Source organism: Nothobranchius furzeri, chromosome 17, assembly GCF_043380555.1.
Source record: "Nothobranchius furzeri strain GRZ-AD chromosome 17, NfurGRZ-RIMD1, whole genome shotgun sequence".
NCBI classification, from domain to species: Eukaryota; Metazoa; Chordata; class Actinopteri; order Cyprinodontiformes; family Nothobranchiidae; genus Nothobranchius; species Nothobranchius furzeri.
The window spans coordinates 32774865-32791589 of record NC_091757.1 but is presented as its reverse complement, the minus strand read 5'-3'; the positions used below and the strand labels follow the sequence as shown (position 1 = coordinate 32791589).

Sequence of the window (16725 nt, the reverse complement as noted above, 5' to 3'; positions counted from 1 at the left end):
AAACAAAGCTGCCGAGTTCCTTAAGAAGGGCTTTGTTTAGTTACTGATAAAGAAAAGACAATTATCACATCCAATGGATTCATTAGCAATAATACTTTAATGCATTTACAAGTAAGCTGTAAGTTTTTAGTAAAAATGATTTTGCAACAATGCAAACATATTAACAACCTTTAATATGTGTCATTTATCTAGTTATTACTCATCTGTGGTCTTTAGTTTGACTGAAATAATGAATTATTTTCAATCAACAAGTTTGTTGTTGCAGGAGTTAAAAGTTATGCATGAGATACAGAAATATAACGAAACATGTTTTGTTCAATAATCATCTATTTGGGCAGTTTTATTTAGTTTTGTGTATTTTTGTCTGAGCCTCTTTCATAAAGAAAAAAGGCTTCTTTGCTCTCGACAGCCTAAATGAAATTTAAAACCTTCAGTCAAGACGCCTTTTACAACTTACAAAATTATTCTATGTTTTTATTCCTGCAACATTGTTGTGTCTACAAGGTGTTCTGACATAACCCTGATTAGAATATAAAAGCAAATTAGTTTAGTTAGATAATCGCTACATTATTAGTGCCCTTCAGTTTTACTTAGAATTATTTATATTAAAATGTGACTTCTTTTAGTGTTTTTCTTTAAAATCGTTTTGTTCTCTTCTGCTGATTTTTTCCCCACCCGTCTCCTCTCCTCCATCACATCCTCAAAGGCTGCAGCAGCCTACGTCTGGTCTCTTGTTCATTGTGAACAACAACAAACATCATTTAACACTGATAGGGTGAAGCGACGTGTTACCACAAACACTGATGGATGTGCAGCGCTCTAGAGCCCGTACTGATACGACCATCGGACTATCTGAAGCTGCAGCTGCAAATAGATGCTAGCATGCTAGCATAACGCTGATGTCATGACGGGGATGGGATCCAAACATGAGACCAGGGTAGATGGTCCTGCAACAACCACACCACATTGGTGCATCTGGGCTTTCCTCCACCATGGTGCACACATAAGATCCCACTGACTGCTTCCACAAATTATCCACGGACGTTTTACGAAAACTCAGTCAAATCATGCTCTTAATTTGTTTTTAAAGCACTTTGCTCTCAGCAGGAACCTGCACAGACCTATTCTGGTAGATTTAGAGTCAAACTGAGGTTTTTCTCCTTTTAGTTTGTTTAGCTGTTTACTTTTCATCTGCTTGTGGTTTTCTGTTGCTGACTGCTCCACGTCAATTCCTTATTTATTGTTTCCTTAGGTTGTGTAAATGTTTCAGGGCTTTCTTTGTTCAGAGTTTTTACATCACTATTTATTCTCATTTTTGTCCAAAGTCCTGATCATGGGACTTTTTTTTTTAAAGTAATAAAAGACTGATTTATTTCTGGAGGCTTGAAGGTTAGCATATACGTTTAGCAATATCAACAAGTCTGAGCAAATGAAAATCTCAGCACTCAGAAAGTCTCTCTTCAACATGCTTTGATGCTGCTTTAGGTTTTCAAAAATACAAACATATAAAAATGTGAGAAACCTGAAGTCTCACAGAGGGATGAAAGACCAACCCTAATAAAATACTCTGTGTTTCTGTGAACTGTCATCACTCTTTAATATCTCTGATCGGGATGTATAAGGTGAAGTGAAGTGTAATTATGTCCCTCTCCCGAATAGCTTCTGGTACAGCCAGACTTTAATTAGCTTCAGTTTCCTCACTACGGGGAGGGTATGACCAGATGTCTCCAGGCGCAGTCTGCGTGGTAATGAAGACAGAGCTTTAAAGCAAGGAAAAATATAAATAAATAAGTTTCTGGTTCATTAACTTTGAAAGGAGCTTATTAAATGTCATCACGAGACCAACCCGAAGAGATCACACTTGACTTTCTGGGACTGATTGATCGGACTGTGGTGAAAATGAGACAGACTTCATAATGCACCTTGGAAGGTTTCCTGCTGGCATATGTGGGTAAACTCTTGTGGACCCAGACTGACCTTTTTGGCTGGGAATTAGTCCCCATCACGTTTGCACTGTATGAATTAAGTTTGTGTAAGTCATAAAAGGTTGTGCCGTGGTTGAATTGAATTAGGATCCAAGGGACAGAGGAAGGCTTCTGGCTGGTCAGGAGAATGAGTCAAATGTAACTGCTGAGACCAGAGCTGAGGAGTTACCAGCAGGAGTGTCCGAAACAGAATTAGATTGGATTTTCTTCTGTTTCTATCTGGATGATTTCACTCAAAAGTTACAAGATACTTAAGCCTAGTCCACACGAAGCCAGATTTTTTTTAAACGACTATCCGCCCCTCCAAAAACTTGCATCCACACCACCTCATTTTTAAAAAAAACTCTGTCCACACGTACCCGGATAAATACGTTGTTAAGGACATGCCAGACCTGTAGGCGGCAGTACTTCCCCCGTTCTTAACCTCGTCCTTCGTCTGTGGTCTTCCGCAAGGAGCAGTAATTCCGCTTGCAAAAACAAACAAGCAAAAAGCGCTTGGACAATTGATAAAGCGAGCGCAGCTCTGAGGGCATCCATGCTGTTGGCTAGTGTAAACACAGGTCGTACACGTGATGTCAGCATTTTTTGTCGCGGAAAGTGACGTTGCGGACCTTAAAACTCCGGTTTTGTCCGTCCACACGCAGACACCCAAAACGGAGAAAACGCAGATCTTCACTTTGGCCGGAGTTTTTAAAAAGATCCGTTTTCGTGTGAAAAAACTCCGTTGTCATGTGGATGACAGGCCAAAACGTAGAAAAATATCTACGTTTTGGCAGATCCCCGGCTACGTGTGGACAGGGCCTTAGTTGATGTTAGTAAGACTTTAATTTGATACAAATCATGCTGATTTAAAGGAGCTTTGCAGAAATGTTAACAAATACAACATATAATCACCGTTTCCTTGCAGATACAAAAATAATGAAACATCAATGACTTCACTTTCTCAGAAAAGTAACTTTTTCCAAACATCTTATCAGACATCTGTCTTGTTGGACCAGGTCCCACAATGGGTTCTGGAGAAAGACACATGCAGGGCTGGATTTAAACAAACGCAATTTAATTACTGAGGAGGTTTGGTTGTTTGTTGAGTCGCTTCTCTGTAACTAATATATAGAGTTTGACCCTTAAAATGAATGCAAAGATAAATAAAACACACATGGACGTTTTGTATAATTAGCTCTAACAGACACAGTGCTGGTCGTGGTCCATTTGCTGCATTAAGTGTGTATGCAGACAAAGACCCACGGCAGTGAAAAGAAACTTTGAAATGAGAAGAAAGCCTTAACTCTACTGACATGCTTTGCCAGCAAAGGGTCAGCTAAGCAGGAGGCATGGGAGGCGCATTACAGCACAAACTCATATCCACACATCTGGCAAAATTCATCATTTCTGACCAAGTCCATTTGTCTGTTTGCACACAGACTCTCGTGGTGAGCAGCTTGGTGAGACGGGTCATTTGCATTTGTGACCAAAGGTATCCAACACCTCTGTTGTTTGTAGAACCAGGACAAATGTGTAGAGCTGCACCTGCTGTTGATTTGTTCTGACAATTGTTTCACAGTGTAGATGTCTTCATCGTGTACGTTATAACATCAGAAGCACCGTTTATTATTCTAAGTATCTTGTGTGCAGATTATTCTAATTAAATGTAATTGGCTCATTCCCTAACCCTTGAGTGATGTGTTGGGTTGGATTTGAATGCTTTTAAAACGTAAAAAACGAATTCCTTTTTGTTCTGTCTTGATAAACAAAACTCTGGAACTGAGGAGAGAGATCTCCGTTTCCCTTGACTGTGTTTTCTCTCCATTTGCTTTATTCTGTGTTTTTTTCCTTTGGAAACAACACCACAAGCATTTCCGTGTGCTGCATAATCAACTTCTGCTTCCTAACTGCTTACACGAGAGGTTGGCTTTTTCTTACCCACACTGGGCCAGCGGAGTCTGCAGCTTACAAGAGCACGGCACAACCTTTTCATCGGCTTCCTGCAGTCAGATGATACTGGGCAGTCTGCTAGCGTGAGCTGCCCTGGCTAATTGGTAAACATGTTCTTGTCAATCAAAATTTTCCCAAATGGCAACTGTTCAGCTCACTACAATGAGCCATGGAGGAGTAATTGTGCTAGACTCGACGGAAGCCTGACTCCGTTCCATCAGCGGCGGTATATTATAAATAAGTGAAGATGGTGGTGGACTGTGGACTTATTCAAGCTTGTACAAGTGCTGAATGGATCTGTTTTCCTCTTGACATGCGCTCAATTGTACGCAGACAAGCCAACGATGAGAAGGCGTAATTGCATTTAAGAGTGGCACTGTATTTGCAGACAGGAGGGGGTGTTTTCTTCAACTTGGGAATCAAAAACACTAAAGTGCACACTCCTAGTGAGAAACTCCAGTCCCTGAAGTATGCGTGAGCCAAAACCACTGCATCACATGGTTAGATGAAGTTGTTTTAAGTTCATTTAGCTGCTGTAGGAGAGGTAAAATGCTGTATCTGTAATGATATTGGCTACAAACCAGGTCTAACCCAGCTGCATGGTTTGTTAGGTGCATCTGAGCAGCTTCACTGAGTGACAAAAGACTGTGTAACCTCAGGGGAGGCCTCTGCTGTTTGACACATAACACAAAACACTGACTTATCGCTCTATAATAACAACAAAACAACAATCAGCAAGAAACAAGAGAGGCCAAATTATCATCTCTGGATTGCAGCAAGCAGAAAAACCATGCTATTTATATAGAAGAAAAGCAACAGAGCGCAGAATAATGGGAAGCTCTGAAACGGTCATCAACAACCATAAATGTCTCTGGCTTCAATAAAGTACAGCCGCGGTTTGTAAACTAAGATCTATACTCCTGCTTCAGCTCAAGTGCTTTTCAGCGGTACCTTCAGCACCTCACAGGTGTCATTAAAGCCATTTGGAGATGTTGGAATGGATGTGTAGATGATGTTCGCTGAAGAGTTGGATCGTGCCAGCATTTCTCATTCTGGTAATCCCAGGGAGTTTGTCTAGATTCAGAACGAGCGGTTTCACTCGACTGGAGAAAAACATTTTCTGAATTTAAACGCCAACCAATTCTTCAGCGAGCCACCCACTCACACGAAGCGTTAAATTCACCCCAAAGTAGCAGGGAAAGAGATGTACATTTCGGTATGCAGGCTTCAGAGCCTTTGGGTCAGCTGAAGATAGGCGGATTTTCCCCTCTCAGTCTAAGGAAATGCAAAGTTTAATCACGGCTTCTGTTGACGCCCCTGGGGTTTTGTATCTTAAGCCCTATTCTTCTTGCATGGGGGCATAAGAAAAGTCTATTAAAAGCTCTTCCAACATCTGAAAGCATATTTCACCAATCAGTCCAAACATGACGGATCATATAAGTGTCACACCCCTCCCACAACCTCCCAGAAAATAATACTGATTTTGTAATTACTGCCTTTTGCTGTGGGCTGGTGTTCAGTGCTACATAATTTCAGCTTTGAAAGAAAGCCTCATAAAAAAATCTCAAAGTCATTTTATGTTCTTCCTAACGCAGTGACTTTTAATTCATCCCTACAAAGAAATAATAGCTGACATTTAAAGTTGTTCATCGAAGTCTCGTTCTAATTTCAGTGTGATTTGTGCAGCAGATTGCATGATGATGAGGCTCTTACCCGCATGCCCAGCTCGATGTTTTCTCCTCCGTACACCTCCATACCTGGATCCAGCAGGCCGATCTCACCAAAGTATTCCCGATCAACCACAAAGGAGCAGCCAATCATCGCTGGAGTTCTGGATCAACACAGAAAGAATGATTAAACAAAAATATTCAACCTGTAGTTTAGGGTTAGGGTTGGAAACGGGGTCATGTCCACAATCGATATCTGTTCTCAGAAGCTGAATTTAAATGAAATACTTAAATCAAAGGATGTATTATTGTTGTTATTATAAGCTGCATGGAGAGGTGGTTGGTAGCTTTGTTGCCCTGCAGAGAGACGTTTGCAGGTTTGAATACCGGCTGCAGCCTTTCTGCCTACAGCACGTTCTCCACATGCGTGTGTGAACTTCCAGGTACTCTGGTTTGCATGTTAGGTTGTTTGGACACTCTAATTGTCCCAAGTTGTGAGTCAGTGAATGACTGGTTGCTTATCTCCATGTGTCCCTGGTATGGAATGGACACCTGTCCAAGGAACCCGCCCCTTTCCCCAATGCCTGCTAGCAGAGGTGTGACCAAGTTGCTTTGCAAGTCACAAGTAAATCACAAGTCTTTCCAGTCAAGTCTCAAGTCAAGACCAAGTCAAAGACAACCAAGTCCAAGTCAATGTCATGGTCCGTGGTGAGCTGCCAGCCTGTAACCTGGTTTGTCCTCTGAGCATTGTTCTCACAGGTGGGCGTGTCTGAGAGCTCCCAGCTGCAGCTGATTTCACCATCATGGCCCAGGGGATTTAAGGAGCAGTGTGACACTTCACCACGCCGGATGATTACTCTGAGTAGCTCCAGCTTACAATATGATTCTGATATTTGTATTCTGCTCTTGTTAACCTGCCGCCTGAAAGAATCCTTAATGCCCTTCCCTGCTCTCCTCCAGGTTCCTCTTCACCTCTCATCTCCTCCAGAACAAACCCGGATCTCAGCCTACCTGACCACACTGCTTCATCCCCTGGTCGCCCGCTCTCAGCCGCTCACCTACCAACATCCATTCCTGCTCCTACGCCTCTGGACAAACCAATTCCCTCATCTTTGGATCTCCTCAGCTCACCCGGACCTGATAACCCTCCCTGTACATTTACCACTGCCAAGAAACAGTAAGCCCAGCCTCCAGATAAATTTCCATTATTTCCACCTCATATTCACTCTGTCTCCCTCCTCAGAATTTCCTCCTGGAAACCTGCTGCCAGTCCTGCATCCCGTCGGTTCCCGTCTCTCCCGCTGCTCCTTATTTAGTAATAGAAACCTTTTTACTTACCTTCCTGCTCTCCGTGTTGTGATTCTGCATGTCGTGGGTCAAGAAACTGCCACCCAACATGACAGTAGAGTTCAAAGTCAATGATATGGAAGTCTAAGTCATTAACTTTGAATTTTTAAGTCATAATCAAGTCATCTGTCCAACTTCGATTTAATGACAATGATAAGAAATAAATTCCAGAAATAAAGCTTCATTTATTTGTTCAAACAAGCAGAAAGTGCAACTGAACCTGATTATAAACAAAGTGCTGCTGCAGTTAGCAGTACAAGATCAAACCCAGAACCAAGAATGATTCATGATTTTCGTCCATGTCGTGTCACTTTTGTGCTAAAATATCAAATATGCTCAAGTCATCATTAAGTCTACAGATGTAAGTTGATTCAAGTCGCAAGTCATTGGCGTTCAAGTCCGAGTCAAGTTATAAGTCTTTATAAATTTTATCAAGTCAAGTCAGAAGTCATTAAAATAATGACTCAAGTCTGACTCAAGTCCAAGTCATGTGACTCGAATCCACACCTCTGCCTGCTAGACACCAGCTCAACCTTACTGAGGATGAAAGTTAATGAATGAATAAATTTAGATTAATGTTTTTCACCATACCATGTTTCTTTGGTTTGTTTGATAAGGCATTCAGTTCCTCCTTGGGCAAAGATTTGGGAGGTTTATCCATGGGGATGTTTGTCACCATGTGCACTGACTAACACTGCCCTTTCTCACCAGCACAGCACAAAGGTCAAATGTTCTGCCTAACAAATCCATCGCCTGGAGTGTCTTCACAGCAGTCAGGATGAAAAGAGACAGGAGCCAGCGTGGGTCAAGTATGGTTCAATGACAAAAAATAACTAAAAATGTCAAGAGGAAAAAACAAGCAAGCCGTTGTTTACAAGCTAAGTTTTCCTGGTTCTGTAGATGGTGTACTCTGTCTCTCAGTCGTTCTTCGTTGGAAGAAAACCCCACCACAACCCAACAGAAATAACAAGGATCCAGATGAATCTGAAATGCAATAAACAACACGTTTGAATATTTGACTCAGCAAAGGATAGTAATAAATGTGTTGGTTTGAGCACCAAATTTGCACAATGTCCAGTCATAAAAATTAATAAACAGTAGGAATTGTTTAAGGAAGCTGGATGTCCCAACAGGTTGGTCTGTACAGAAAAATCAGGAGCTCCATCTCTGACCCTACAACCCTAACCCTGTTATCAGGTTCATGGTTTCTATGACAACAGTATGCATAGTTACATTTCTAAATGAACACCTAACAATGCCTTTTAGATTTGACCAAAGCAGAGATGTTTACCCTACCACCACCTGTCAGCACGGCGGTGGATGGCTGATGGTCTGGGCTCCTTCTGCAGCCATACTACCTGCCTATTAAGTAGTAAACTTGCTTTCTACACAGACACGTTTTTTTTAGTTTTACTTTATTTTTTAAAAAATGAACACAGTGAGGATCTATTGTGAGTTTCTGTATGCTTACAGGGTTAAAGCTGCTATAGCATATCTACAGAACTGCTCCTGGATTCATGGAACACTCACCCTTCCCCTCGGGGAAGACGTTTCTGCTGGAACCGGAAACCCACATTGCTACAGTAAATGAGATAGTGCTAAACACCAGTCGCTATTTTCTAGGTCCAAACCTCTTTTGTTGTCCATGACTTCAAATGGTGTTTTTCTCTTTGGGACTCTACTAATTTGTCCTAAAGTTGAAGTGGTAGCAGCCGGCTCTTTCTCCTTCTCTGATTTTATCGAGCGAAAAACCTCTCACAGCAGTGGTGTTCTGTCAGAATAGTGTGGCGGTTCTGCGAGACCAACAACCGGATGGTCCAATGGTTGCTTTTGGTCTGAAACGAGTTACTGGCTTTTAGACAAATGTTAGAGAACCACTATGTTATTTTTTAAATCTCCACAATATACTTATAGCTATACTATGTTAGAACGTTGTTAAAAGGCATGAAAAACAGTTTTCAACTAATTTGGTTAGCCATTGCAACTTTAACCCTCCCACTGTCCTATTGGGTGTGACCCCGCGAGGAAAGTTGATCATTGAGCAGGATTGATGGTTTATCCCTTGGGTCCATGTGGCAGGGGTGAGGTGGTGCTCACCCCTGCCACATGGACCTCAAGGGATAAACCATCAATCCTGCTCAATGATCAACTTTCCTCACGGGGTCACCCATGAAGACAGTGGGAGGGTTAAGTGTGAAATGTGTTAGAAGCTTCAGAACACGGTGTCCTTGTCTCATATCAAACACAAGATAGCAGAGACCTTTTAGAGCATTTATTCATTTAACTTACATGCAGAAATTTAAATTTGATGGAAGTATTTTTACAGCTTACAGAAATGAGAGAATAGTAAATTAGGAGTAAGACTTCAGCTTCCTTTTCATTCCATCACTTTGACTGGCTTTAAAAGCTTTGGTCTCAGCCTTCATGCCGGGTGTATTACTATTATTATTATGTTTATCCAGAGAATGATCAGCTCTACTCATCTTTCTGCCACAGTGCCTGGGAAGTGTTCTCCACACAGATGACACTAACGTGGACTAAATGTGTGTCTGACTTCAGTCTGAGGGACTCGGCAGCCGGCAGTGCTTTAAAGTGCTCTGGAGCTGCTTTGTGATTTATTGGCTCTGAGTGCGCACAGCCGTCCAGTACGAAAGCCAACGAGAAAGGGGCTTTTAAAAGTTAGACCTCCTATAAAAAACTGCGTGGGCCATCACTTTTGAGTGTTGCTCCGAACATCCGGGAGTGGGACATAAATAAAAGTGACACAGGTCCGAAAACCCTCCTGAAGCACGACAAGGGTATGGAAAGCTTTTCGGAACATTTGCTCAGTTGACGGCTTTGAAAATTGACATTCATCAGCTTGTTTGAGCAACTAGATCTAATCAACACTTTCATAACAGAATAAAACAAAAGCTGTGAGCACCGTTTCGTTATGTCGGTTTATTGTGTTACAGCTGCAGCTAAATGCATCGTTTCTGTTGGAATTTCATCATGCCAACGGTTATTATTCATAGTTGTCAGTGAACACTTGTGCTTCCTGACAGGAATGAGTGGAGTTTTGTTTGAATTGTGAGTGTGTGACAGGATGCTGGGGCTGGCTGAGTAGATACCCCCCCCCCCCCCCCCCCCCACACACACACACACACACCCCTCCACGTTTGACCTTCCTCACCCGTCTGGATCCTACAAACTCTTCAGAATAAACTTCCAGGCAACAGAAGTGCTGTTTCTATATTTAAAAATGCATGCAGTCCTTTAATATGTGCAAAAATAAAATTTAAAACCTAGCCTCGCTGCTTTCTCTTTTTTATAGGGAGGATTTCAAAATATAAATAATCCTGAGTCATGAGAATCAGCATTAAAATGTTGCTGCATGTATTTGCAACTTTAAGTGGAGAAAAATGTTCTTTTTATTAAAGATTTCAAGCGGCTCTTATTTGTCTGGTGTGTGAGGGGATTAAACAGACAGTATTAAAGTAATTCTCCCACTAGAGCCAATTAACTGAAGCCAATTAAGTGAATAATTAGAGTCATCTGTTCCTCTTAAAATGCTGCAAAGAGAGGCTAAATAGCATACACCTAAAGTGTCTTTAAAAATCACCTCATCAGTCGTTCATTTTTAACTGAGACATTGCATCAATAAACAACAGCGTGGAAACAAATTTGTGGGAAAGGAGCAAAAAATGTGTTGTTTTATGCAACAACAAACGCTGAGTTGTGTATTGTGTTATGTTCTCTTAGGTAGGCTGTAAAAGGCAGGCTGTAGGTCTGAACACAGGGTTTTCTCTCTCCAACAGTGTTATATTCTACTGGTTTCTTCGTCTGATGTTGCAAGGTTGAGTTATTTTGGGTTTGCAGATGGTCTTCCTGTGGGGCTCATCTGTCCCATTCGCCCCTCTATCTTTGGTCACTGCTTGCACGGTGGGCATAAAATGAATGCATACATGCAAGACGAATGCTGTAAAGCTGCTATTAGCCTAAATAATGACAGATCATTTCCCCAACCCCATAATTTTCTAGCGTGTAACAAGTTTTCCTACGTTTCCAGTTGAAGATTCAACAGTTATGCCCATCCATCAAAACCAGCAGCACCCATTTCCATTTTATTTACTTCTGTGTTCTGCCAATAATCACAGCAGCAGCTGAGGAAACGCCCGTTTCTGTCATAATGCTTTCAATCCTGTGTTCTCTCTGAAAGATATGTTTGTGCTCTCACACAATTTCACTTTCTTTTTGTTCAAATCTATCAAAACAACCAGAAAGGACACCAAGGCGGGGCTCTCAGGGTGTCAGCGCCTCTGTTGTTGATGGGCAGAAACCTCAAGAAAACAAGTCGGACAATGATTTCCGATAGAAATCCACACAGCCGACACACTTCATCTGGCCCCCGAGGCAATCTGTCCGTCGGCAGCAAAGTGTCAGCAGGGACACGGAAACGACTCAGCGATGTCTGAAACTCTTCTTTTATTGTTTGTGTATCACAAGCCCAGCAGCTGATGCTCCATAATAAATGATTTTTACTGAGCTTTGAAAACACGTTTAATATTTAGGCCCAGGGTAGAAACTGTCATCTCTTGCTTTGTATGAGGCACCTTGCATCAAATGAAAGTGAGGTGATGAAACTGGTTTGGAATGCAATTTCTGTCTCTGTTGGACATAACTCAAAAGCTTGTGTGATTGTTTAGATGTTTGTAATAACGGATGGAATTGTACCGATGTCTGGTATTTGTAGCTCTGCACAGCAAATCAAATAGAACTTGCTGTGATTGCAGAAGCAGATTGAATTTACCCACAATGACAAAATCAACAGATCATTTATAGGCTGCTCATAAAAAGCACATCAAGGTCAGCAGCAGCCCTCTGGTGCCTTTTCTGAATCCGTATGCTAACCTGGGTTAGCTAAAATAAACCGTTCAGTTTCTAACAGTACTGTAGGCAGTCAGTGACATTGTCCACAAGGAGGGGAAGCTACAAAATGAAGCTGGATGTTCTCAAGAGTGCCATTTATGCTGATTGGTAGAAAGTTGGTAGGAAAAGGTGCAGCAGCATCAGGGAGAACCGTAGTCATGAGAGGAGCATCAAGATAAATCCATTCAGGAATCTGGAGGAGCTTCACCAGGAGAGGACTGAGGCTGGAGTCAGTGCATCAAGAGCCTCTACGTACAGCTCGATCCTATGGGCTACAGACATCACATTCCTCAAGCCAAACCACTCCTGAAGCAGAGACACCATCACAGACACCTGGGCTCAGGAGAGAAGACTTACACTGTTGCTCAGTGGTCCAAAGTCCTCTTTCAGGTTAAGGTAAAGTCTATAGGTCATGTGGAAATCAAGGTGTCAGAGACTGGAGGACGAGTGGATAGGCCCAGCATCCACGATGCTGGAAGTTTCCACAGTCAGTGATGATGTCATCTGCTAGTGTTGGTCCACTGTGGGTTCTGAAGTTCACAGTCAACTCAGACATCTACCAGGACCTGGAGAGGACTCCATGCTTCCTTCTGCTGACAAGCTTTATGGAGACACTGATTTCATTTCCCAGCAGGATTTGGAACCTCCACACATCCAGAAGCTGGTTCAATGACCCTGGTGTTGCTGGGCTTGATAGGTCAGCAAATTGGTCTGACCTGAACCGCCTGTAGAGGATCTATGGAGTTTTGTCAAGATGACCATGAGAGACACCAGACCCAACGAAGGAGAAGAGCAACCTGGGCTTCCATCACACCTCAGCAGAGCCTCAGGCTGATGGTTTAGGCTGACCCTGACCCAGGCTGATGCCACATTAATGCAGTAATTCATGCCAAATGAGGCCCGGCCAAGTATTTATACATAGAAATGAACATACCAATCAGAAGCCTGCTGTTTCTGTATAAAAAAATCCTTTTTATTGATCTTATGTAATAATCCAACTTTCTGAGATGCTGGACTTTGGGCTTTATTATCTGTAGCCATCATCCAAATTACAAACAAATACAGACTTGAAATATTTCACTAAGAGTGGTGATTTTATACAACACCTGAGTTTCTGAGATGCGTGACTAAAATGTAGAATTCTTCCAAGATATTGAAAGTTTTTGAGATGTACCCAAATACTCTCTGCCTCTGTGGGTCTTTGATGCTGCTGTGTTTCTGATCTGTTGTTCGTGCCTCCTGTGAGCTTCTCTTAGGTTTGTTTGGTGTTTTTGTAGACCCATCAGCCATTTGCCTCATTATTAAAACCTTGATTTGTACTCGGTTTCCTTCATCTGTCGGTCTGATCACACACTACTTTGTAGCAGAACTCATCCTAAAACAGTTTTTTATTTTATTTTATTTTTTTTTTTACCAAACCTTTATCCTGGACATACGATAGAAACCTGTGTTGTCCTTAAACTGGTGGTTGATGGTGGTAATGGTATAAATAATAAGCTTTATTCAACACACAGTTACAGTAATGGCACCTCATCAGCATGGCCTCGTGATCCTGCATCAAAATGAAGATATTCATCATGTTAATTAGACAGCTCACTGCAGGAAGGCTTTATTTGTGTGTGTGGCACTCAACGCTGCACGCCACTATTGTTTGATGGCCCCATTCATGAATAAGTCATATCCTAAAGCCATCCATATTTCATCAAACATCCTCATCTATAATGGACGTCGTTCATGCCCTCACCTGATGGGGGCTGTCTCATCGCCCTTGTCCAGCCACTCCTGTGGAGGGATGATGTACATGCACCACAAGCCCCAGTTGTAGCCGTGGGCGGCGTTGGCATACTGCTGCACCTCAAAGGTGTTGTACTTGATGTTGTCTATGGCAGGAAGGATGATGCGGGTGTGATCTTCTTTCATTCGGGTCAGAATGGGTTCAGCCCTTTGGAAAGGGAAAGAGACAGAGACACTCTGAGGTACATGCAGCAGCTTCATTGACAGTTCCAAGAACTAGAATAAAGAACGAACGATGCAGTCTGCTGCAGGCCAAATTAAAAGGCATACTTTTGCATTGCAGACGTGTGGAGTTTATGCAACAAAAATCATCAAGATCGCACTTTTAAATAATAAATATAATTAGATAATACATCTAAAAGTGTGCAAGAATTCCAGGAATACTGAGTTATATTATGAGGAAAAGTCAGGAGCAGATTAGCAGATCAGATTATTAAACTTCTGCAACAATTAAAGCTACTTCTAAAAAAGATTTTTCTCAGCTTTTCCCTGAAAACCATCACCTCTTCATCAAAATAAATCAATGATTTATTTAACTAACAGTTTTTATTTGAATAAAAGCAATTTAGGAAGAGAAAGTACCAACTACACTGAGACTGAACTGTGTGTCTTGACATACAGTAAAGATTCAGTCAAACTATCTGGGCTTGATAATGCCACATGGGCAGCATGGTGGGGCATTTGGTTGCATTGTTGTCTTGCAGCAAAAATGGTGCAGGTTCAAATCCCAGCTGCAGCTATTGTGCATGGAGATAGCATGTTACCTGCATTCATATGTGGGTGTCCTCCAGGTACTGGTTTTCTTCTCTTCCCATGAACCAAAAACATGTAGCCAGCTAATTTCTATACTCGATACCCGTGAATATGCGTGTCTGGTTTGTCTCTGTGTGCCCCTGTGATGGACTGGAATCCTGTCCAGGATGTCTCTCACCTTTTGCCCTATGACTCCTGGAGGTGGAGCCACCCCCATCTACCCTTTATGTGAGTGAGCGAACTCAAGAGCACATTTGGTAAAAGTGTAACAGGTATTTTGCTCCAGAGCCAAATTTTATGTGCAGCTGAATGACAAAAAGTTTTCATTCAGGCCAGCTTTAAAACGCATGTTTGTTTGATTTGGTTTTCTGCTGAACCGCTGAAGGAGGTGGCTGGAAAAGGGAAGGTCCAGAGAACTCTGAACACACTGCTGGCTTTGCAATCTAGTCACTGATATGCATAAAAAAACACATAAATGGAACAATATTTCAGACGTAGCACTCTCCACTGAAGAAGGAGTTTGTTAATCCACAGGAAAAAATGTCAATGCCCACTTTAGTTTAACAGAGGCTGAGCAGCTCTCGGGACTCTGTTTGAGTTTTGCATGCATTGCTTTAGAAACCAACACAGATAAACTAGTTTAAATTGTTAAAAGTCGGAAAAGAAGTGAAAACATTGAAGAAAAAATACATTAGGTGTGTTGACGCTGACGTCCTGGTAGTGAATTGATAAATATTCTACTCAAACCAAAGCGATAGAACACAAGATCATTAGAACTACAGTATTAAAGTTTCTTGGATTTGTAGTATGTGGATGGATCCTTAAAATCCTTGTTTATTAAACTTAACATCATGTTTTAGGTAGTCAGCCTAGTTAATCTTGAAGAGACAGTGTTGTTGGAAGGCCAGCACAACATTTAGACCACACAGGATAAATACTAAACTAAATGGTTCTATACGGTATTTTTACAAAGTTTAAATGACCGATTAACTATCTTTGAGTTTCTCTCTCATTCATCCATTTCTATTCATTTTCCCAGATCCTGAAAAAGGCTTCAGTATTTTCAGCATCCTTAAAGCTGTAAATGAGGATATGTTGTTTTGACAGAAGGACTAATGTCATACCAGCCAGACCCCATGTTTCCTCATGGGAAGTTCTGGGAACTCGTCGTTTGCAATAACCTCACCCCCTGAGAATTCTAACTGGGCCAATCAGCGCTGAGCAGCGTACGTCACAGGCCACGACGCTGAGTTTGTCATAAACATGGCGTCTGAAGCGAAGTTTTCTGCGACTCTTTCCTCTTTTCTAAATGACTTGAATGTCTTTAAAACCACAACAAGAAGAAGCGCTAAAAGCCTTTCTTCTAAAATGAGATGTTTGCATCATCACCAGACGCCATTTTTTTACCACAGCTATAAAAAAACTACAGCACTGCGCGGTACGGTCAGCACTTTTTCTGAATTTTTGAGCTGGCTAGTCCCGCCCCTTGTGCGCCTCTCTGCCCGTGAGTAACCAGACTAGTTCGCTGTGTAGACACAGGACAAGTCTGGCAGAACAGGCTTCATCTAATACAAACCAAACCATGTTCAACTCAATAATGAAAATTTAAAGGAAACTTTGCAACTTTTTTATATTTTTAAATGAGTTTTTGAGCCGGTTTTTGTTAAAATGACCATTTACTGGGTTAGTAAAAGGCCGCTCAGCCCCTATCGCCCCTGTGGCCAAAATATTCCACTTGCAGCTTTACAGGTGCCGGTCCGCTCTGTTGGGAAAAACTGAGCTTTCATACCTGGCGCTGCAGTCTGACTCCAGCATGTTTCCTTCATGTTTTATATCAGAAACACAGCTGGTTTGTTTAATTTAGTGACGAATCACTCCTGGAGACCCTAAGGAAGGCTGAGGAGATGTTTCAGCTGTTAAAGTGGTAAAAAGATGAACGCACAGTAAGGAGATTTTGGTTTAGGTTCTACAAACGGACACTAGAGGGTGCTAAAAGCAAGCTAAAACTGCCTGGTTCCTTTGAATCTGTTTTACAGTAACAAATCAGCTGTGTTGAACACACCATGACAGTTTCTTCCACTATCATGTCTTTGTGTCCTCATCAATGTAGAAGGCCCATCAATCTTTCAGAACAAACATGGTAAACAGAAATATAAAAATAAGTCATTCTGTGGTAAATTCAGGACACACAAAAATCTTTACAAACTCTAGAAAATAAAGAGATGCAACATGTAGGGGGAAAAACAAGTTATAACTCAAGTTATTGTTTATTTAACTATACAAAAACAGCATGTGGCACATTAAACTAACCTGCACGGATTCAGGAAGGGAAAGATGAT

The 16725-nt window shown here is 41.7% G+C and overlaps 1 protein-coding gene across 1 annotated transcript in view; it reads right to left on the bottom strand.

Moving 5' to 3' along the window:
- galnt9 (polypeptide N-acetylgalactosaminyltransferase 9) overlaps positions 1-16725 on the bottom strand; it is a 168675-nt gene that overhangs the window by 51180 nt on the left and 100770 nt on the right. The window contains exons 5-6 of the mRNA XM_015972000.3: positions 13584-13781; positions 5631-5748 (exon numbers count right to left, since the gene is read on the bottom strand). Of these exons, the coding sequence (XP_015827486.3) occupies positions 5631-5748; positions 13584-13781 (316 nt within the window). The remainder of the gene's footprint in view (positions 1-5630; positions 5749-13583; positions 13782-16725) is intronic.